Raw genomic sequence first — 24366 nt, forward strand, 5'->3', positions numbered from 1 at the left:
TACCAATTAAATACAGAATTTGTTCATATTATTAATTTTCATTTCATATATTTCTTTAAAATGATTAGGCCAGGTGCCTTATTTACCATGTATTCAATCCAGTTTATAAACCTGCAAACAACTTCCTGATAATATTTCATTACTTTAGCTTACGGCTGTTCATTGTTCATTCTTCACCAATCCTAACACATATTTCTTAAAAAATTATTGATATCTAATATCCGCTGTCTTACTCAGGGCATTCACAAACAGCAATTTAAATCGAACTTTTTTTATCAAATGTGCATTTTTTTTTCTTTTTTCAAATTAATTTTTTTTTAATTAAAATTCATTTGATGCATCTTTTCTTCTGGAATTTAAAGAAAAATATTGCAAGTCATTTTCATCACGTTCTGATTTCATGATCATCAGGGAAATAAAATGAAGCCAAGTAGGTTTGTTCTTTCTTTGTCATTTCCTACAAATCTTTTAGAAAATTTACGAGTTAAAGAGAAATATTCTCTCTTTGGCAAAGATCGACATCTGCAGTAAATTTTAAGAAACAATACTGGCTTTTTTAAAATCTTATATAAGCACATTCTTTCACATCAAATATTTTTCAATATAAACATGAAAAAAAAAAAAGCGAACAATCTTCTCTTCTGTAAATTAATTCGAAAAGCACAGACATAGTTATGAATGCTGTTTCTTGAATTTGATGCTTCAAAATATTTCTCTAGGATGTAATCTTTATCTTTTCTGGCCTTCACTATGGATTTATACACTCAGATCCATCATCACTTCAAAGTGTGATTTAATTAATTTTGGATTAGGACAGTAACTTCCCATCAAAGACTATAATGCCTCTTTTTTGACATATTAATCTAACAACAAACCTAATCAGAAAAGAAAATACAACCCCTTCTTCCTAGAATTTCCATACAACACAGATCTCCATTAAAGGCATGCAAACAATGAAACATGATTTTTTTGTTTGATATTACTGTACTATGAAATTGATAACTTAGATCTACATTACCAGAGGATGCTCTTTATCTTAAAATATGAAGAATCAATTGGCTTTGCGATTCTCAAGATTTTAAAAGATTTTTCCAAGTAGGCATTGTTATACACAAGTATGACTTTGATCATATGTATTATTGTTTCCATAGAGTAAAACAGACCTGACACTTTCAGATTGTTTATATGATGATGCAGACAGTCACTAAGAAAGTATCCCACCAGAGTAATTTGTATATATACTATGTACTTACATCATGGCTCCCCATACCAACATCTTCTATGGCCAGTCCCAACTTCTTATTCACCTTATCCTTTATGTTCTCTGTAATCAAGCAAAGAAATGTCATTATCAGAGAGATCAGCAAATTGTACGGTTTAAGTAAGTAACAATTCACCTGTTCCTGATGTGTACTTTGAATATATCTGAAGAATTCATCAGAGTTATTGCCCCTGCTTCCCTAGATTGTTTCCCTTCATTCTTTTTCTACTTAACTGTAGCCCCCTTCCCATTCACGGCTCCGGGACCATAGATGAACTTAGATGAGCTCACTTTTAATCTCAGTCTCACTTTTCCACTATTAATCCCTTTTGAAAAAGTGAGACGAGATCAAAATTGAGCTCATTTCAGCTTGATGGCCCTAGAGCCTGAGGATTGCCTTCCCCCAATAAGAACAAGAATAGAAGGAGTGAAAGCAAGGCCACTGTATACAAAACTTTTTTCTGGTGGACCAGAAATAATGTTAATATACAGTAAAAAAAATTATATCAAACTCTCAATGAATTCATGCTTTCAGTGAAGTGATTTTTAATATCTTAATCTAACAAAAGTTGAAGTGTATCATAAATGGAAATAGGATTTATGAATCACAATTGCTCATACAATTACATGGCACAAATATAGCACCTTTTGCTGCATACATACTTTGAGCATTGTCTCAAATAATTTTGATAAAATAACAATTTTTTCAAAGAGTTGTCAATAATTGCTTATAAATTTGATTAGCTCTGTGATGAAAATCGTTCCCCTGAGTATGAGTGGCAAAAAGAAACGAAAACAAAGTCCATCAATGACATCCAAATAATAAAATTTCTCGGATAAAAAAGTCGTGGCTGCAGAATGAAGATGTTGTGCAATGTAGCAACATTAACAAAAATCTTCAAGTGTCTGATATTGTGCAATCGCTTTGGTGACAATTTTTGCATGTCAAGTTTTCCCTTGTTGCAAATAAAGCTCTAGAAGAATTCGAAAAATCAATTCTCTCTCTCTCTCTCTCCCTTTCTCTCTCTCTGTTTTACAAGTGATGAACAAAATACAAAATAACTTCATTCTTATCAAAAAAAAAAAGATTACACATAAAAAATATCATAACCTGAAACATGAAACCATCCAAAAAGCAATTAATTAAGTGTTTTATCATTCGACACATATCATATTATTACAAAGGTAACTTGATCCAAAGAGCTTCACCTAGAGTTGACAGGTTAGGGTCATCAGATCAAGATGAGATGTAAAACCTTGAGTTTGATCTGATGATCGGTACCTAGTATCTACTGGATCTGATACAGTTTTTCAAATCATATTATTTTATTAATTAATAATTAAATACCCCTCTCATATAAGCTAAATATAATTTAAAAAAAAAAAAACATTTAGAATCAATTATACATTTACCTTCATCAATTTAACAAAGAACTTTCAAGGAATGTTTTTGAATTACAGATACACAGCTAGTTGGGTATATAACTAATACAATATTATTTGCAATTCTGAAATTAAAGGGGGGTCCTAATAATATATGGACAGACATAATATTATCAGGGCATGCATATGAATAGCTCCTATAGAAAAAAAAATATTACTCCAATTATTGATTCCCAATGGGAATTTTTTCACCCCATCACAGCCCTGGGGGTAAGGTGGCAAGGTGCCCCTTTTCCCATCAATTATTTACCAATTTTACCCTTAGTGTGACTTCAAAATCTCATCATTGACTGAAATTAATAATGCTTGTGAGAAGAGGAGGGCTTTTTTTTGGTCTCCTTGATACACAGCAATGAATATAGAAACATGCAGAGGCCCATGGATCAAAATGCTTTGTGATTATATCTCTCCTTCTAAGGGGATTTGGCCCTTCAATTTATTGGTTTTAACTCCCCTTCTCCTATGGAATGCTTTGTACCAAGTGTGGATAAAATTGGTCCAGTGGTTCTTGAATTGAAAATGTGAAAACTTTAGACAGACGGATGCTTGGGTGAGCTAAAAATGATTTGTTTAACTGCACCAATGAAATGAATCCATGAAATAGATATCTGAACTAAAAAGGAAAGTTGTAAGATACCTAAAGGAGTCCATATCAAAAATCTCTGACAAGAATGAAACAAACATCAGTTCAAGATCAAAGTCAAGGGGTTAAAAATTATACAGCATGCTTGGAAACATCGTTTTATGTAATGCACATGTCAAATATTAGAAAGACCTATCTCTCTAAAAGTTAAAAGGAAAGATAATATTTTTGAAAAGTAGGTCAAACTTCAAGGTTACGGTCACAGAGTCAAAACATCATAGTACATTCAGAAAGGCCTTGTCACAGGTAATATACATCTTTATAATGAAAGCCTTATCCTTTCTCTTTCAAAAGTTATGACCAATTTAAAGTAATGTTAAAATTTTTTAAAATTAGGTTAAACTTCAAGGTCCCATGGTAAGAAATCATAGTATATTTGCTGCAGGAAAGGTCTTGTCATTGGTAATGTACATGTGAAATATGAAAGTCTTATCTCTTCTCATTCAAAAGTTTTGACCAAGGTTAATATTTTTGTGACAGACAGACAGGCAGACAAATTAGAATAAAGCAGGGAGCAATAATGAATAAAAAGAGGAATTTTTTTTTTTTTTTTTCATTTTCAGTAACCATGGTAAGACATCTTGTTCATCAATACTGGAATTTTATAAGATCCTTGTATTGTCTTCTTGTATAGGACTACCAGCTGAAGAAATAAATCTGACAAATTGCCAACAGAAAGACAAATTCAGCACAAATAGAACACGTTCTTCAGTGTTTTTTGAGGAAAGTTAAAATTGAAAGATTTTTTTTCTCAAAAAGATGCCACAGAATCTAAATTTTTTTCAGTTCAAATTATAATCAGGCATATGAGAAATGTATATGAACGTCATAATATATAGATCTTAGAACCGTAAGAAATGACTTTCTTAAGATAGCACTTCTGATGGCAGATCATGAGAGAACTCTCACCGCAAAACGTGACTTTATATTTCTCGACATTGAAGGATATGTCTAACAATGCAGTGGTTTGGTCTTAAGAATAGTAATTTTTTTCCATTAAAAACTCTTGGTCTGGACGTTCCATGGCTTTCATTAAGGACATCAAAAGATACCAGAAAATCTTTATAATGACGCTTCTTTCTTCAAAGACAGGATCCGAGGGGTTTCATCAGGAAAAAGTTTGTTCTCCGTAATGAAAATATAACGGCAGTGAACAACACTTAGACTTCAATATTGTCTGCCAGACTTCTCAATTAGGCTTCATAACTGTCAACTAGTATTCAGTAGAGCTTTTTTTTAATTTTTTTTTCCTTTTGTAGAAATCTTTGTAAAGGATTGGCTTATTTATCTACATCTACTATCGTATTATATGTGGGTATATGTATTATAAATGTTACATAAAGCATAATTTCAATTTGATATAATCAAATCAGATTCTAAAGTGACAAATTCTTTGACGAATTAAGAGAAGTAACACACAAAACAACAGAAGCTACCAAAAAAGGAATCCCAAATTACTGGTGTGGAGTGCATGCGCTGATCCTTCATGAAAATGTTATCTTTCAAAATTCTACCTTTTTGCTCAGCCATCCATATACATGTAGATCTTTACTAACTTTTAAGGAAACCATTGTAAACCTTTGTATGAAATTTTAAATGATTTGACTTAATTAGCTTATTTGTTTGACTTCCATAAACTAGAATTTAGTAGTTCGTTTCAAGATTTTTAAAAAATCTGTCCTTAATGAAGTATTGAAAGTAAAGTCTTGAGGCCCGTTTCACAAAAGGACTTATGACTTAAGACCAAATTTAATTCTTCATATAACTTTTTAATTAACATTAAATCAAAAAATTATTTGAAACATTTTTTTAAAAAAGTGGTAAGAAATATTTACACAACCAATTTCAAAGAGAATTATCAATTTTGCAAAATTTTAAAACAATCTGAAGTTTTTGGTCTTAGTCGTAAGTTCTTTTGTAAAACAAGCCCCTGATTCTCAAAAGTAATAAGAATTTTGCAATGTTCATATTAATGCATCTACCAGTTATAATTATATTAATAATGCTTCTCAACAATGACTTTTGAACACTTTAATTAGAGAGAAGCTATGAAATTATAGACATTTGTCAGCTCTCTTACTGCATGGAGATGACATCTGAGAACAGTCATACTTATAGATCTACATAGACAGAATCTCATAACATTAGCCTTCTATATCTGCCTGTCTGTAATATGAAACAAGCCCTCTAACATCAGAACATTGTTAGAGACAAAAAAAAATATTGGCAAAAAGTTGTCATTTAGAGAGAGCGCAGGAACATTTGACAGAGTTTTTTCTCTCTTATTCTGGGAAATTTTTCAGCGTTCATTTTCTCTGTGTAGCTCGAGGCCCTATTGGCAGAAATAATGAGTGGCGCAGGAGAATAACGTGTTTCTTGTGGAGAATAAAATAGACTGTCGAAAATGCACAGGAAGTTGCCGTGAAGGGAATCTCTCCGAACTCCCACTTGTCGCGGATGACAGGAAGTGCCCGTGGTCCTGCGATTATCTTGGCAAATTTGAGCGAAGTGCACAAAACAAGTGATAAAATAACTTCTCATTAGCGATTACATGATTGCACACAGCCCTGACTGCCCTTCCAGTGAAACTGTCGCAGGAAAAACTGACAAGACATAGCTCTGCTGCTGTATCATTTATCCCAAATGATTTCTCTCCAAAGAAAATTGGAAATAAAAGGGAATAAATGAGATTCGGAGCTAGCATTGCCACGTTTGTGTGTCATTTCTCAGTTTGACATTCCTAGCTAGCTGCATCTCAAAATGTTGCCAGAAAAAAAAACAGTACTTGATCTATGGCAAGTTTTAATCACTTTCTAGCACTCACTTTATGATAAATCATGTTTCCATTCCTCTGATATTACACACAATCATGATTTTGATATTATTTAAAGGTTATATTAATTTTTTCTTAACATTTCACATATTCCTGAGATTCTCACTATTACTGAGTCATGCATCCCACACTTAGTGTAGTAAGGAATAATTAACATGTAATTAACATCTAAAATAATCATAATGAATCCTAAAATCGTTAAAATCATTGATGTGGATATGCTTTCTATTGGTGACGACACCCACTAGTTGAATTGTTAATAGCGTGAACCCCCTGCACACCATATATAGATAAAGAAAGTGCATGAAATAGGTTTGGTATATTAAAGATATATGTCAGAAAATGTACATCTACGAGGGGTGATCAAAAAGTTCGCAAACTATCTCTATATCTACAAAACCACAATTCAGATTAGAATGAAATTCGGTACACACATAGCCATACACAAGGTCCATAAATAGCATATGCTGAATAAAGTTTCTCTCCTTGTTTTTATAAATAGCATATGCTGAATAAAGTTTCTCTCGATCCTTGTTTGTGACGTCACAATGTGAAAATGTCGTCACTATTTAGGTCACTTGTGACGAAAAATGGTTGTCTCAGTCGAACTCATTCACCAAATGACTGTACAATTTATTGTAATATCTTAGAAATCCCTCTACAGTATCATATAATAATTTGTACACAGTTTATTGAGATAAATGAGTTCCTATAAATTCAATTAATGATTGGATGAATCGTTTTAGTGAAGGAAGGCTGATGGTTAAAAATGATACTTGTCATCTTGCCCAGTGAAAGCAAGTTTGAAAAGATATGTATTTTTAATTAAACAATTTGCTATCAAAGACCTCCAATTAGCACTTTGAAATATAGTTGAATATTTGAACAATGATATAAGTATTAAATACCTAAGATATCGTTTACTTTAAATTAGATTTTAAACATAATGATAAAAAGGACCCATTCTCTATATATCCACCTTGAATAAAGGTCTCTCCTGAGACAGAAGATTTGTGTTTTAATGGTCGCCATGCTTATTTTTGGAAAGGATGTTATTATCCATCCATTCTGTTGCCGAGATATGACCATTTCTGACAAATTAACTGTTCTTGTCATACAAATTAACTCACATGGAAAGAAATATAAAACTCGGAAAAATCTTTTAACTTTTGTGACAGAACGCTACAGAGGGGGTCACGTGACCGCCAATATCACGTGATTCGCGCATGCGCAGAACGGTGGTTGATGTGCATTAAAATCGGGGAGGATTAATTTAAAATATAATCAATATTAAAACCAAATATTGTTTCTTGTATGGAAGTTATTCAATTAGTTTGCGAACTTTTTGATCACTCCTCGTATTATTCAAAAAGCTTATTGCTATTCATATAATAATTAGGGGTGGCAATTCTTAACCGGTTAATCGATTAATTGGTTAGAAAATCCGTAATCGGTTAGTTGGAAAAAATATAAAAATATATGTAAATTTGAACATATTTTCTTAAAATTCACTTTTCAGACAGGAAACCACTGCTTTAAGTCCATTTAGTGTTTTTACATATCTTGTAATTAAATAATTTGGAAGTATTTACAGTTCTCCTGATTAATATCACGGGGTCAGTTTGTAAAGTGTTAACTGCTGTTTTTTAAAACATCACGGCATTACCCCGACTGCCCTGCCTGTAATTTTTTAATGTTAGTAAACACATTACCATTCAGCACTTTAAATTAGTATGTCTATATTTTGCCGTTATCTATTAAATTATGTTATATTAGGAAAAAACAGTGTTAATAAAGTGAGAGTTCAGACAGAGTTTTGATTATGGTGACAATGCAGAATTAACTTCTTTTACGTCTGCGTTGGAAATTTATCCGTGTCTGATTCTCAGGCAAGATTCATGTTTTTTTTTTCTTGTATATTGAAATTAAAATAAAATATACTCTTATGCACATAAAATATCCTGATCAAGATAATTAACAGAATGAAAATTATAAGGTCTTTTATAGCCTTCTTGTGTATATAATGAAGAAATGTCAAAATGAACATCTAGATACGAGTAACCGGTTAATCGGTCGGAACGTCTTGAAGTTAACCAATTAGCAATTTGCCATCCCTAATACATGTAATAATAACTATTGTTAAGCCGTAACAAACTTTGCCCAGTCCAACACGTACATTCTAAAAAGTCTCCCCACACGGAAAGAAAAGCTTGTTGCAGCACAGCATTAATGGCTTTTATTTCTATAAACAAATTTACCTCACTCTTTGTAGCAACGAAAGGAAAATGTAAAAGTAAATTAGAAGAAACACATTTTGTCATTTAAATGGTGAGCTGATTGTCATACCACAAAGAAGCTGCCAAGTCTTAGTCTAGCTCTCTCCATCTCTCTCAATTCCATCAAGGTGTTCATTAGTTATTGACTGTCTAAAGAGACGACCAAAGCTGCGATGGGCGATAATTAGAGCTTTGGCAGAGATGAGATTACTAAATGAGAAATTTTTGCCTGTATTTCCATGTTGCAGGTTTTTCATGGATCTAATTACGGCTAAATTAACACACATAAACAGCTGATCCAGAAGGTTTTAAGTAATGCCCATCATGCAGTGTGAAAAAAAGGCGTTACTTGATTTGATGTGATGTGTTACTTGGTAACAGAATTAAATAACACAAAAAAATTTATGTTTATCTAAAAGCAGACAAAATCTTCTACATATCATGGTGTCAAATTTATTTTCTTCATGTTTAAAGATATGTGAATTATATATTATGATTTAAATATCAAAGCCCATTGGAAGCAAATGGCTTTAAAATTATGGAGAGCTTATTTTTATTTGAATCATGACTTTTAGAATTTGTTTCCCATTTTATGCAGCCAGGGAAACATTTTCTCCTTCTTCTGTCCATGTATAAACTTATTTTTTAAAACATCATTATCAAGTTTTGATTCTATAAATGCTTGAAGTTATTGTGTTATGCTGGTATTGTGTTATTCTGTACTGTGTTCTTCTGACATTCTGGTACAGTACTGTGTTATTCTGACATTCTGTTACTGTGTTATGCTGGTATTGTGTCATTCTGGTATTTTGACATTCTGGTATTGTGTTATTCTGTTACTGTGTTATTCTGGTATTGTGTTATTCTAGTATTGTGTTATTCTGGTATTGTGTTATTGTGACATTCTGGTACTGTGTTATTCTGCTATTATGTTATGCCGGTATTGTGTTATGCTGGTACTGTGTTATTCTGGAATTGTGTTACTCTGGTATTGTGTTATTGTGACATTCTGGTACTGTGTTATTCTGGAATTGTGTTATTCTGGTATTGTGTTATTCTGGAATTGTGTTATTCTGGAATTGTGTTATTCTGTTATTGTGTTATGCTGGTATTGTGTTATGCTGGTATTGTGTTATTCTAGTATTGTGTTATTCTGGTATTGTGTTATTCTGGTATTGTGTTATTCTGGTATTGTGTTATTCTGGTATTGTGTTATTCTGGTATTGTGTTATTCTGGTATTCTGGTATTGTGTTATTCTGGTACTGTGTTATTCTGGTATTGTGTTATTCTAGTATTGTGTTATTCTGGTATTGTGTTATTCTGTTATTCTGGTATTGTGTTATTCTGTTATTGTGTTATTCTGGTATTGTGTTATTCTGTTCTGGTATTGTGTTATTCTGGTTTTGTGTCATTCTGGTATTGTGTTATTCTGGTATTGTGTTATGCTGTTATTGTGTTATTCTGGTATTGTGTTATTCTGTTATTGTGTTATTCTGGTATTGTGTTATTCTAGTATTGTGTTTTTCTGGTATTATGATATTCTGGTATTGTGTTTTGCTGTTATTGTGTTTTGCTGTTACTGTGTTATGCTGGTATTGTGTTATGCTGGTATTGTGTTATGCTGGTATTGTGTTATGCTGGTATTGTGTTATTCTGATATTCTGGTACTGTGTTATTCTGACATTCTGTTACTGTGTTATGCTGGTATTGTGTTATGCTGGTATTGTGTTATTCTAGTATTATTAGTTACATAGTCTTTTATGCTGGCATACCTGTGTTATTGTGTTATGCTAAAAGGGTATTGATGTAGCATTTACGTTTTATCTGTAGTATAAATGGTTTTCTCTGCTAAATGCTTCATCACGCTTTTACTGTGTTATTATGACGTCACGTTTGTGTTTGTTATGTATTGTGTTATTCTAGTAATTGTGTTATGCTGGTATTTTGTATTCTGGTATTGTGTTATTCTGGTATTGTGTTATTCTGGTATTGTGTTATTCTGGTATTGTGTTATTCTGTTGTGTTATTCTGTTAGTGTGTTATTCTGTTATTGTGTTATGCTGGTATTGTGTTATTCTAGTATTGTGTTATGCTGGTATTGTGTTATTCTAGTATTGTGTTATGCTGGTATTGGGTTATTCTGGTATTGTGTCATTCTGGTATTGTGTTATTCTGGTATTGTAAAAATTTCAAGACTTGAATCTGATCTCAAAATCAAAAGGCCAACAAGTTGTTTGTAATCATTTATATCCATGCCTTTAAAAAAAGAATATCTTTTTGTATACATCTCCCCCCCCCCTTCTCTCTCTCCTTCTCTCAAAAATTACAGAAAATATATCTGTGCTAATTAAATTATGTATCAATTATAGTGAATTACACAAGAAAATTAAATGATTGTCCCTCTCTGCACCTCTGGTGAATAGGCAAGTAGGAGAATCTTAATCCATTTATTTTGTTTATGAAATATAACATACATGTCTTATACATGAGAGCTATTAAACTTGTTTTAAAGTTGCATAGAAATCAGATAAAAATTCTTTAGAAAACCCCTTGAAAAATTTCCAAAAAAAAGATAAACGGTGAAATCCGTCTAATCCAACATGCACTGGGAGAGGAATTCTCTGTCAGAATACACAGGGTGACGGATTGTACAGTGTTAAACACATGAAAAATAGAAAAAAGGGAAAAAAATTTATAACGTCAGAATTCACAGTGTGATGGATTTTACAGTGTTAAACACATGAAAAATAGAAAAAAGGGAGAGAAATTTAACGTCAGAATTCACAGTGTGATGGATTGTACAGGTGCCTGATTAGGTAACTTTCACTGTACATGAAAAACTAACATCAGAAATCAGAAACATCAGCCGAAGAAAGTAGTCATTCATCAAAGAGGTTACACGATAAATATTTCGATTTCAGGCAATTCTTTTCAAATGTGTGGGATATTCTGACAATTTTAATGCATATTCACACCTGATCCCAATGGTTTAACGTGACATATCTGTTTATATAAATTAGTCAAACTCAGGTGTCTTGTGCCTACTGAATTTTAATTTACCTGAAAAACATATACAGCTGACGTTTCCATTATTTCCATTCCTTTTCCAAACTCAATCAATGACGCAAATACATCAAAGCAAAATATATAGAACTCTTAGAAAATCTTGCTAAAGAATTTTCTGTCTGGCCTTTAGCCTTTGAAAGATGTACCAATTGTGACCTATACCATTTGTAAAATGTACTAACGATGCCCTTTGGAAGACTTACCAATGGTGGTCTTAAATGGAACATTTGGGTCAGTGGTGTTGATTTTCAATGTCAGACGGCCATTTTCTTCATCTCTCCTGCAAAATGATAATAAAAATTCTTAATTATTAACCATCTTAATCATAAATTTACTAAATAATATAATACAAAAGAAATTATTTATTTTCTAGAAATGATGTCTCGGGAAACTCGGTCATTTTATTTCTTAATTAGAATATTATGATAAACCATGATCACAATTCTTATTCTGCCTACACAAGAATGACTTGAAATCTACACAAACTCAGAATGTGTTCAGTTCACATAACTTTCATAGTTTCTGGTCCAGTGGATATTGAGAATATTTTTCTTTTATATTTCTTGTAAAACTTTGATTCCAATTTTACCTCAATCCACCCACAGGGGCATAGTTCACGAAGCTTATAGCTAAATTTCATCTTTTCTTAACAACAACTTCCCATAGATCCATTCATTTTCTAAGAAATTTTATAGGTAAACAATTAAATGACCCTTACATTTGCACCCTTCCCCTAAGCCCCCCCCCCCCACCACCACCACCACCAATCCCAGACAAAGGACATACTCAGCCTTGATGATTTTGGTGTTGATTTGCACCCCCCCCCCAACTCCCTACCCCTCACAAATCCCAGACAAATGACCTACTCAGCTTTGATGATTTTGATGTTGGCCTGCTCCTCTTCTAATGCTTCATTGATCATCTTCAGAATTGTCTCAGCCTGCTCTCCATTTAATCTGGAAACAAAACAAAAATAAGGTACTACTTCTTAATTATGGTAATAATCTGATTAATCCACAAAATCAGAATTTATTTTGGAGATAACATACTAGGTATTCATAGAGTACATAGACCGCACAGCTCCCCTCAACAAATATATTAAACAAAGGCAAATACTAAACAAATATTCTGGGACATGTAGTGAGTATCTCTTGATGTAAGATTTATAAAAGTTTATCGGAGTGTGTAGGATAATTTAGTTACTTGGGTATGAACAGAGATCATTTAAATCTTTTTTTGCTGTCAAATCATCTAGATAAAGTAAGATTTTGAACACCATAGAAGGTTTACAAATTCTTGACGTTTTAGAAATGTTCCATTTGCATCATTTGCAAAAATATACACCAATCCAGACATCAATTCTTTTGTTTGTATCGTATGTCCTTAAGAAATTCTTTATCATTTGGGTTAGATCCAGTTTCTAAAGATGATTAAAAACTGCTTTATAATCAAGGCCCAAATGTATTTTAATTTCAAAACACAATAATGCTTCATAGGTACAAAAAGTCTGGATCTAAGTCGAGTTCTTTCTATATATACTGAGTACAGAAACCTTTGTCTGAGAGAAAAAAAATTTAATCATGTCCTTAGCATCAATTATTAGACCTGCTCAAGAATCACTTCAAGGAAATCACCTGAAACCTTTTGCGATAGTACCAAGCCTAGAAATAATTAATTTGGATAGTGTAGTTCTAAGAAGACAATTTTGTGACAAATTAATGTTTTCATTCCAGTCGATCGGGTAGATAGATGATTAAACCATTTCTGTCTGTGAGCACCTTACCTGAGTTTTTTTATTTCTTTTATTTAATTTTATTAGTTTTAAATTTCCTCCAAGTTAATCTCTCCAGATTATGTTAATTATGTGTTCTTTGTGAACTTATTTCAGCCTACTTACATTTAACAAAAAAATTAAAGCAAATTAAACTAGTTGAGAGACTACTTGTTGCAATATAAATGAGAGCACTCAAAGTCTATGCTTTATATAACAATAGGCCCATAGGCCTTAAAGCTCACCAAGCTGAGCATCACCGGTTTCTTGGCTCTGACCTACTCAGCTCTTCTTTACACTGCAACTCTGGCAAATCTGATTTTTACATATCTGATTTTTGTGCGTCATTACACTTATTTCTAAATTAATATAAACAATGCCTTGTTGATCTAGTGAAGAGCACTTTTGTTTTTAAAAAAATCTTATATATTCCTGTGTGAATTTTTCTTCACCCATATTGGCCCAAGCTGTTGTCAAGAGCTATTTGTAACAAAATAATACAAATCCTATATATTCCTGTGTGAATTTTTCTTCACCCATATTGGCCCAAGCTGTTGTCAAGAGCTATTTGTAACAAAATAATACAAATCCAGACTATTTCATGAAAGTTTCATCTTTTCTGAGCCAGTACATTGGTTCATGAGAAGACTTTTTAATAACTCCGTCCCGTTTTTGCTCTTGATTATCTCAACTTGGAGGAAGGGACATGACCTCTCCTTTGAAAGGTTTTAAATCTCCTTTCTCAAGGATGCTCTGTGTTAAAATTTGCTGACAATGGCTTAAAGATAAAGACAAAGTTTACAGACTGACAATGAACCAGATTGTGAAATGAGATTGTCAAATTCCAGACAAAAAGAGATCAGGAAAAGCTAACTTAAGCTTTATAAAAATCAAGGTCACATTATGGACCTGTAAAATTTTAAATGCTCTCAATAAGACATACTTTAAGTAATTTTATTTTCATGGTGTTAAAATTTCAAGTACCAATTGCAATGATTTTAATTTCACGCTGCAAGAAATTTATTCAAAATTTCGAATAAGCATTTAAAAACTAATAGCATCCACGGTGGGTTTACTTTGGCGGGCAAATGATAAATCGCGAACATAGTAAAATCATGATTATTTGCCAATCTCCTGTATTCTATACAGGAAGCTGTTACTTACTTGCCACCCATCTGTATCCAGTATATGTCTGTCTATATGGGTTTCTTTGTGTTCTGTGTACACTGTATCCAGTACACGTTTGTCTGTATGGGTTTCTTTGTGTTCTGTGTTACTTACTTGTCACTCATCTGTATCCAGTATATGTCTGTCTATATGGGTTTCTTTGTGTTCTGTGTTACTTACTTGCCACCCATCTGTATCCAGTATACGTCTGTCTGTATGGGTTCCTTTGTGTTCTGTGTTACTTACTTGTCACTCATCTGTATCCAGTATACGTCTGTCTGTACGGGTTTCTTTGTGTTCTGTGTTACTTACTTGCCACCCATCTGTATCCAGTATATGTCTGTCTGTATGGGTTTCTTTGTGTTCTGTGTTACTTGTTTGCCACCCATCTGTATCCAGTATATGTCTGTCTGTATGGGTTTCTTTGTGTTCTGTGTTACTTACTTGTCACCCATCTGTATCCAGTACACGTCAGTCTGTATGGGTTTCTTTGTGTTCTGTGTTACTTACTTGTCACTCATCTGTATCCAGTACACGTCTGTCTGTGTGGGTTTCTTTGTGTTCTGTGTTACTTACTTGTCACCCATCTGTATCCAGTATATGTCTGTCTGTATGGGTTTCTTTGTGTTCTGTGTTACTTACTTGTCATCCATCTGTATCCAGTAGACGTCTGTCTGTATGGGTTTCTTTGTGTTCTGTGTTACTTACTTGCCACCCATCTGTATCCAGTACACGTCTGTCTGTATGGGTTTCTTTGTGTTCTGTGTTACTTGCTTGTCACCCATCTGTATCCAGTACATGTCTGTCTGTATCCAGTACACGTCTGTCTGTGTGGGTTTCTTTGTGTTCTGTGTTACTTGCCATCCATCTGTATCCAGTACACGTCAGTCTGTATGGGTTTCTTTGTGTTCTGTGTTACTTACTTGCCATCCATCTGTATCCAGTACACGTCTGTCTGTATCCAGTATATGTCTGTCTGTGTGGGTTTCTTTGTGTTCTGTGTTACTTGCCATCCATCTGTATCCAGTAGACGTCTGTCTGTATGGGTTTCTTTGTGTTCTGTGTTACTTACTTGTCACCCATCTGTATCCAGTACACGTCTGTCTGTATGGGTTTCTTTGTGTTCTGTGTTACTTACTTGCCATCCATCTGTATCCAGTACACGTCAGTCTGTATGGGTTTCTTTGTGTTCTGTGTTACTTACTTGCCATCCATCTGTATCCAGTACACGTCAGTCTGTATGGGTTTCTTTGTGTTCTGTGTTACTTACTTGTCACCCATCTGTATCCAGTATACGTCTGTCTGTATGGGTTTCTTTGTGTTCTGTGTTACTTACTTGTCACTCATCTGTATCCAGTACACGTCAGTCTGTACGGTTTTCTTTGTGTTCTGTGTTACTTACTTGTCATCCATCTGTATCCAGTACACGTCAGTCTGTATGGGTTTCTTTGTGTTCTGTGTTACTTGCCATCCATCTGTATCCAGTAGACGTCTGTCTGTATGGGTTTCTTTGTGTTCTGTGTTACTTACTTGTCACCCATCTGTATCCAGTACACGTCTGTCTGTATGGGTTTCTTTGTGTTCTGTGTTACTTACTTGCCATCCATCTGTATCCAGTATATGTCTGTCTGTATGGGTTTCTTTGTGTTCTGTGTTACTTACTTGCCACCCATCTGTATCCAGTATATGTCTGTCTGTGTGGGTTTCTTTGTGTTCTGTGTTACTTACTTGCCACCCATCTGTATCCAGTATACGTCAGTCCATGTTATCTGTATCCAGTACACATTTGTCTGTATGGGTTTCTTTGTGTTCTGTGTTACTTACTTGTCATCCATCTGTATCCAGTATACGTCTGTCTGTATGGGTTTCTCTGTGTTCTGTGTTACTTACTTGTCATCCATCTGTATCCAGTATACGTCTGTCTGTATGGGTTTCTTTGTGTTCTGTGTTACTTACTTGTCACCCATCTGTATCCAGTACACGTCTGTCTGTATGGGTTTCTTTGTGTTCTGTATTACTTACTTTTCACCCATCTGTATCCAGTATAGGTCTGTCTGTATGGGTTTCTTTGTGTTCTGTGTTACTTACTTTCACCCATCTGTATCCAGTATACGTCGGTCTGTATGGGTTCCTTTGTGTTCTGTGTTACTTACTTGTCATCCATCTGTATCCAGTACACGTCTGTCTGTATGGGTTCCTTTGTGTTCTGTGTTACTTACTTGCCACCCATCTGTATCCAGTATAGGTCTGTCTGTATGGGTTCCTTTGTGTTCTGTGTTACTTACTTGCCACCCATCTGTATCCAGTAGATGTCTGTCTGTATGGGTTTCTTGGTGTTCTGGGTGGTGCTGGTGGTGCCAGTGGTGCTGGTGGTGCTAGTGGCGCCCATCCTGGTCACCAGTCCCATCATCGTCTCCACATTCTTCTTTTCTGAAGTTCATTCAGAAATATATTCTAAGTTTAGAACTTTGTCAATAGTAAGGGGCCCATAGGCCACAATGCTCACATTATCTCCTCCTGAAAACATTAAGGCCATAATAAAAAAATTCCTAGATTCTCATCTAAATTTTTTGAAAAATCAAGGCGGGCGGGCGGCTTTTATTTCATATTTTTTTCTTTTTTACCATTTTGCAGATTTTTTTATTGCCCTGGTCAATCGGTGTAGATTTATCTATAATACCCGAATAAAAGTCATAGTAGAGGTCCATTTATCTCTTACTTCACATCATCACCAATCTTTCACAACCAATGACCCTTGTTTAATATATATAACAGCACTTACCATCTTTTCAGCTGTCAATATCAAGCCGACATTTGTAGGATTTAAAACGAAAATTGAATGGTAATTGATTACAGATCCCGATTAGAATTCAGATGAAGAAAACATAAATAAAAAAATCGAGGCGGGGTAAACAAAAATTGGGGCAGGTGGGGATGAAAATCTAGGAATGTTTTTATTATGGCCTTATACATAGATAAATAAATCACTCTTTTTGTGGAAATTAAACCTTGGTACATCTATTAACTTTTGGGACTGTGCATAATTCACAGGTAGACAGACAGCTAGACAGACAGACAGATAGACGAAAAACTGTATCACCCGGAATCTTTGATTGTGGGGTTTAAGAATTTCAATTATGTAGAGATAGAATATAGGTACATGTACTGAAAAGCAATTTTAGCAACGCAAACTATGAAGAACTATGAAGATAGAAAAATCTACAATAAAAATCAAGGAAAGATGAAATTTTAAACCCATTGATTAATCCCACCCTTGCTTGAAGCAATAAGTGTGGTAGCCAAGTCATCAATGGTTAGATTAAAATAATTAGAAAGGTTCCACCTGTACTCTCGGAAAACTGGATCTATTGTAATAAATCAAGAGAAATAAATGTAAGCTGATCCCCCCATATCTTGGATTTTCGTGACTGTTTTCAGTTGAATGGAATTAATTTTTTGAAAGCAAGATATATCATTGACACTGTATATACTCGCCTATAAGTCAGTCCGCATATAAGTTGGTTGTATTGTTTAACCAAATAGTAGAGGGACTGATACTATTACATACATTCTTTTTACAACTTGCCTATAAGTCAGGCAAACAGATTTGGCCCAAGATTAACTTAAAAAAAAATGACTTATGGGCGAGTATATACGGAAATTGGGAGAGTTGATGTTTCTGAAAAATTCTAAACACTTGAGATCTATGAACAGAAACTTTTAGAGACAATGGTTCCAATTTGTCATTAATAATTGTTTTACTTATTTTATGAATAAGAATTAGTTTATTATTATTTTTACCTGAATAATTTTTATCCTGTGTTAAGTTATAGCACATCTGTTATAAATTATGAAAAAAAATTTTGCTTAGTGCAACAAAATGTGAATGGTCATTGTGATTTTTGGAATATTCTGCTTATTTATTTTATGAGTTTTAAATATCAATTAATGTCCTGAAGAACAGAGAGCAAGCTCCTGAAAAATAAGTGAAAAACAATATAATTCCTATTGCAACTTGATAAAAAAAATCCTGAATCTGATAGTAGGATGGGCCAAGGGTTTGTGACGAGAGTACAGGATCGGTAGCCCTTGTCTATAAATGAAGATGAGAACTAACTATAAATGAAATTGAATTTGTGTACCAGTTCCTTTAATCTGCATTATAAACTTAGAAAGAAAACACGCCAAAGAGTGACAGTAATTATCAGCTTTGTAAAAAAAAAATGTAAAAGTACGATTCTCTGCACAAGCTACCAGTATAAAGCAATTTCCTTCCAAATCAATTTTCACAAAAAATTGCTAAGAAGTGAAATTCATCATAAGCTTGCTGCTGGAGACATTTTTTTTGTCCCTTGAAAAAAAATAAATAGGAACCACGACATAACTGTTTAAGAGAAGCTCATCTCAGCATAGTAAATGAATGCAAAAAAACAAAAAGAAATACTGCCTTGCGACAAAAAGGCTTGTTTTCAGGAAAATTGAAAAAATTGTTTGAATCAATATCTTCTTTTGATACCTTTAGTATCTTCCTCTTCTGTCCCATCGGTCTCCAAGCTTCCATTTTCTTCCTTGGTATCATCCATCTTCCTATTTATATCTTCATTTCCTCCGTCCATCTCATGATCCTCTGCAAGCAATGTATACAAGCATATATTAGATATATATAACAGAGTCAGAAACACAGTCATCAATTACCCTGATTTGAATAAACTTGAAACTAACTACCTGAAGATGTTAAGACTATAAAAACAGGACTCCTCATGAAGAAGATTTTTAAAGATATTTTTTCCTACATATATTCCTGTCTGAACTTTTGTTTTTGAAATGATACAAATATTTTAGTTTTTCAAACTTTTTCTTGAAATAACATATGCTGGTAAAATAACAGTCACTTGCATATACAGTGTACACATTTTTGCATTTTCTGGGTGTGTTACTGTATCCACTGAATATTTTCTCCTTTATTTCTTAAGAAAACCATTGCCATTTATCAGTTCATGAACAAGACTATAGGCATATCACCTATACAGATTTCTTGATGAGTGGCTGTTCCATCAATGAAACGTACTAAGACGTACATACATGTATTAATAAGACAAAAATTAATCTTTTTTATCCTACTTTTAAATGATTATTTATACAGATATAAATGTGTATAAAATGTCTTTCTATGGTTGTTAGTATGGAAATAAACGCCAAAGCTATTGCAGAAAAAAATTACAATAACATATTTTTTCTGCAATAGCTGCGACATTAATTTCCATAATAACAACCAAAGAAAGAAGAATCCAACCTGGTCTTTGGTTCAGGTGTTTTTTTCAGTCAATCATTCTACCTGCTTATATAAACAGTAAAACAATGACCATCACTGATTAAAAAGAAAAAAATAACGAGAAGAGATCAAAGGGTTCACATTTTCCTTGAATTCAAACAAAGCAATCTATAAATATAGCTAGAAAGCAGATGGACACAGGTGGGGGATGGAATGCTTTTTGTCTACATCAAAGACATTCCTCATCTGATGGAAATTACAGTAACTGGTACAACTCTTAGACCTTCAAACAGTAAATCATGCACAGAGATGGACAATTCTGCTTCGTCATATAATTCGTTATATCTGTCAAGTTTACAATATATAATAAAGTCAAGGGGAATAAAAATCACTTGGCTGTAAGCCTAAATTCATAATAAGGCCAGGTAAAATTAATCTTTAGATTCTCATCCTAATTTGCTAAAAAATTGATTTTATTTTTTACTTTTTATAATTCTTAAATTGTAAGTATCAACAAAACATGGATTTCTTGTACACATATTTTTATTATGTTAATGCCAATATGAATACGGTAGATTTTTTTTTTCATATTCTTTTAAATATTAAAAAAAAATTCTTGCTTAAATTATTAGATATTTATTGTTAATTAACAAATTATCAAGTACACATATACGGCACCCGCAAAACAAAAATTAAATGAGGTGGGGTTCTGATACCAATAAATTTTGTATGCATGACTTCTAATCGGCCTTTTCCTTATTATACCCTTTAGTTTTACCTACAAATCCCTCTGTTTTCTGTAAAATATCTTATATTTCCACCTTCCTCAAAAATTGGATCGTTCTTGAGACTTGACATTTTCGACAATAAAATAGGTCATATTTACAAAATCTATGAAATATTCTAATAAAATATCCTACCGAAAAAACCTAGGCCTGAACAGTTTTAAGATTTAATATTTTCTTAGCACTAAGCATTCTCTAAAGTCTGCCTATGATGTTTTATTTTTTTTATCAAATCAAAATAACACACAGTAAATATTGGAGATCGTTAAAACTTGACCAGGTGTCATTTTCCATGTCCATTTTTATTATACTTTATAGTTTTAAAAAATCTTTAAAAAACTTGCTCATGCCAGTGATGGTATCTAGATGTGTTTATGCTATTATTATTTCTCTGCCTTCTCTATACTGACAAATAATCTTTTCCTTACATATTTAAACTGCTTTTATTGCCGATTTTTCTCCATTCTTCACATGGCTCTTTTGCTATAAATAGCGACACGCGACTTTTAATACAGACGGGAGATAACTCTTAAACTTAACCCAAATTCTTACTGAATAAAAATACATGAAAATGCCTTTATAAACACCCAAAAATAAAAAATAAAAAACGTTTTTGGTTTGAGAGGGGCGGGCGGGGATGAGAATCTAAAGATTAATTTTATCTGGCCTAAGAGGGTTCACTATAATCTTAAAATTGTTTTACTGTATACAGTAAAATCTCATTAACTGTAGCATAAGGGACCTAGAAGAAAAACTTTTAAATGATAATTATCGAAGCTAGGATTAAAAATTTTGAGGATTATACTAAATACTTTGGTTGGGGACTTCCAAAATGTCCATAGTATTTTAAGTTATCAAAGTTATCAATGTTCGAGTTACTACAATTCAACTGTATATTTAGGGGTGCATGACTATCCATTACTGGACAAAATCCTTATTTTTTACAGTTTATAGCTATTTATAATTCGTCTTTCGATTAATCTTTCAAATTAGGCCCTTTCAAAAAATTGTTTGCCCTCTTCCGACCGACCGACCGACATAAAACGCCCAGACTCATAACTTTTTCAACCTCGCCATAAAACAATTTTTTTTATTCATTTAGAATTTTTCTCATCTCATAAAAATCTATTATAACATCATATTCAGAAGTTTTTTTGAATAAAAAAAATTTTCTACCTACCAACTCAATTTTATATTTTTTAAGATGCATGGCCTTAATTAATGATTTTGGTTCAGAAGTACTCAGTATACTTAATATATAATCTCCCAAGCTTCCATTGACTGCAGATTTGTGACCTGACCATCCCCGCCATGTGCTTTACGTTATACAATTGTATAAAAATATTTTATAGAAAAAAATTGGGTCAAGGCCAATGACGCCATCAAATGACGACATCCTGACCTAAATGTCAATTCAGTCTGTTCTATAACAAATATATCCATCATTCAGCAATAGTATAATCAAAGATTTTAAAAAATTGTCTGCCCAAAGTGTTTTCTCAAAATTAAAAATTAGATACCCGACTGCATTGTAAAGTATGTCTAGCAGCACTCTTATACATGTACATTATCTGCTAGTTTAGTTCAGGTATTCTGGGCTTTTCCACAACATTCATTTAGTTTAGTTCAGGTATTTAGGGATTTTCCACAACATTCATTTAGTTTAGTCATGATAACAAAGTTGCTATAGGGATTTTCGACACCATTCTGTTAGTTTAACGTTCAGGTATTTAGGGATTTTCCACAACATTCTCAGACTGTTTGTTTAGTTCAGGTATGGCAAATAAAGGGATTTTCCACAATATTTTGTTACAAGTTTAGTTCATGTATGGGAAATAAAGTTACCAGGGATTTTCCTAAATTTGAGATATCCGGAGATTTCAGATATCAAAGGTAAAATACTTAAAGAATAAGGGGTTGGGTTTCCAAATCACTTTGACATATCCATGGTACTAGGGCAGAGATTGGGAAGGGCTTGCGCCATAGTCGCAATAAAGCGAAAAATGGCGCTTTAAATCAATCAATGTTTGCACCAAGGTGTGCATTCAATTTTTATCTATCTTTTTTGGAATCATTTCATTATGCATTCAATTTTTATCGATCTTTTTTGGAATCAATTTAAGTACGACTTTCTTCCTCGTTTTACTTTCGTTTTAAATGCAGCCAATTTTAAAACAACAAATCTCATTGGTGGAAGCCTTTCAAAAACTGCTTTCGGTATAACGAAGCATCTAGATTAGGTACATTACTACATTCCTTTGTAGGGTAGGATATGGTGCTCAATCCAAATTTTGACGTAGTTTAGTGCAATATACCATTTTCAAAATGGCCCATTAAAAATGTTGACAGTTGCGCCATAGTCCCAATGACCTTTTCGGCCTTCCCAATCACTGCTAGGGATATCAGCTTTCCAGATATCAAAGAGTACAACAGTACATCTAAACTATCGATGTAATCAAAGTCATCAGGAGGAATCAATTAAAGAGAATATTTTTCTTTAAATATATATCATTTGTCCAAAATCTAGATGTAATACCAACCAGCCCAATTCCCCATTTGGTCCTCAGATCCAATAAGGCCTTCTCCCATTGGTCTGGATTTTGACCAATCATCATCACTGTTACTTAAGTGAAGATCATTTGTTGCTTTGTTTTTGCTGTCTGGGGGTAGTCTTTCATTGATATAGTTTATCAGATCTGTGATTTCTTCATCAGAGAGAGCACTGGTTGAAATCTCACCTATAAAAAACAAGAGACACATGCACAGCAATGAAGAAATCCTTGAACACTTTCAATGCAAGAAAAGACTATGATTTTTTACTTTTTTTACATTGAACCATTTCAATGCATGAATATGGATCAATGCCTTATCAATTAAAAAATGCAAAATGATAAGTATATTTACCTGATTTCAATTTATTCAGAATTTCTTCTTTTTCTGCATCAAAAGGATAAACTGCTTGGTCATCTGCAAAGATATCTTTATAGTCCAAAGACTCTCATCAAAGACAATTCAAAGATTCTAATTTCAATGTAAAACACAAAATGTGTAACTTTAAATTGAGGTCATGCATTTCTAATTTGTTGTTTTGATATTTTACCTTGACTTGCTGAGGTCCACTGTGAGGAGGCTCCCTGAGGCAGGTGCTCTTTCTCCACCCACTCCCCTCCATTATTATCGTACCCTTGCTCTTTTCTCTGTACATCTGGTACATAATAATCCCCATATAATCCCTTCCCTCCATCTTCACTATTTCTAATGGACTCTAAATAATACTGCAGCGCCTGGATATCTTTTAAGCTTATGTTGTCAGCACCAAGAAATTTTAAGTCCTCGAGGAGGTTCACTTTGTCCTCGTAACTATAGTTATCAGAGAATCCCTTCTCCTCCCCTGGCTCCTTCTCGAAATATTTATGGACGTGAATGACGTCATCATCTCGCTTCTCTTCCGGAGGAATCGCAGATGGCTTGTAGGAGTCGTAGTAGTCCTGAAAGATCTGCTCGAGGTACCTGCCCATCTCACCACTAACCCTGTCCTCATTCGAGGCGAGCTTGCACACGTAACGCTTGAAGGGCACCTGCCTACGGCTGGCCAGGAGGGCGTTTTGGAGGACACACTGGGTGTAGGGGTCCCTCCAGGTGTAGCCCGAGGTGATCAGGTGGAGGATGTGCTCCTCCAGGGCAGACAGCGCCTCCTCATTGAGGCGATACTGATGGAGGTCCTGGCTCCTGTCCAATCTCTGGCAGTTACCAAACAGCAGATCTGTCATACAGAAATAGAAATTTTGTCAGTGAATTTAAAATGATACAGAAATTGATCTGTAAAGCATTTTACTACACACTGTGTA

The 24366-nt window shown here is 33.6% G+C and overlaps 1 protein-coding gene across 1 annotated transcript in view; it reads right to left on the minus strand.

Annotated features, from left to right (window-relative positions):
• LOC134239250 (receptor-type tyrosine-protein phosphatase N2-like) overlaps positions 1–24366 on the minus strand; it is an 85509-nt gene that overhangs the window by 35366 nt on the left and 25777 nt on the right. The window contains exons 3-10 of the mRNA XM_062721412.1: positions 23619–24281; positions 23423–23485; positions 23059–23256; positions 18978–19088; positions 16747–16891; positions 12390–12479; positions 11727–11803; positions 1254–1324 (exon numbers count right to left, since the gene is read on the minus strand). Coding sequence (XP_062577396.1) covers positions 1254–1324; positions 11727–11803; positions 12390–12479; positions 16747–16891; positions 18978–19088; positions 23059–23256; positions 23423–23485; positions 23619–24281 — 1418 coding nt within the window. The remainder of the gene's footprint in view (positions 1–1253; positions 1325–11726; positions 11804–12389; positions 12480–16746; positions 16892–18977; positions 19089–23058; positions 23257–23422; positions 23486–23618; positions 24282–24366) is intronic.

This window comes from Saccostrea cucullata, unplaced genomic scaffold (genome assembly GCF_032062105.1).
Source record: "Saccostrea cucullata isolate Sc308-1 unplaced genomic scaffold, CSIRO_AGI_Scuc_v1 ctg317, whole genome shotgun sequence".
Lineage (NCBI taxonomy): Eukaryota > Metazoa > Mollusca > Bivalvia > Ostreida > Ostreidae > Saccostrea > Saccostrea cuccullata.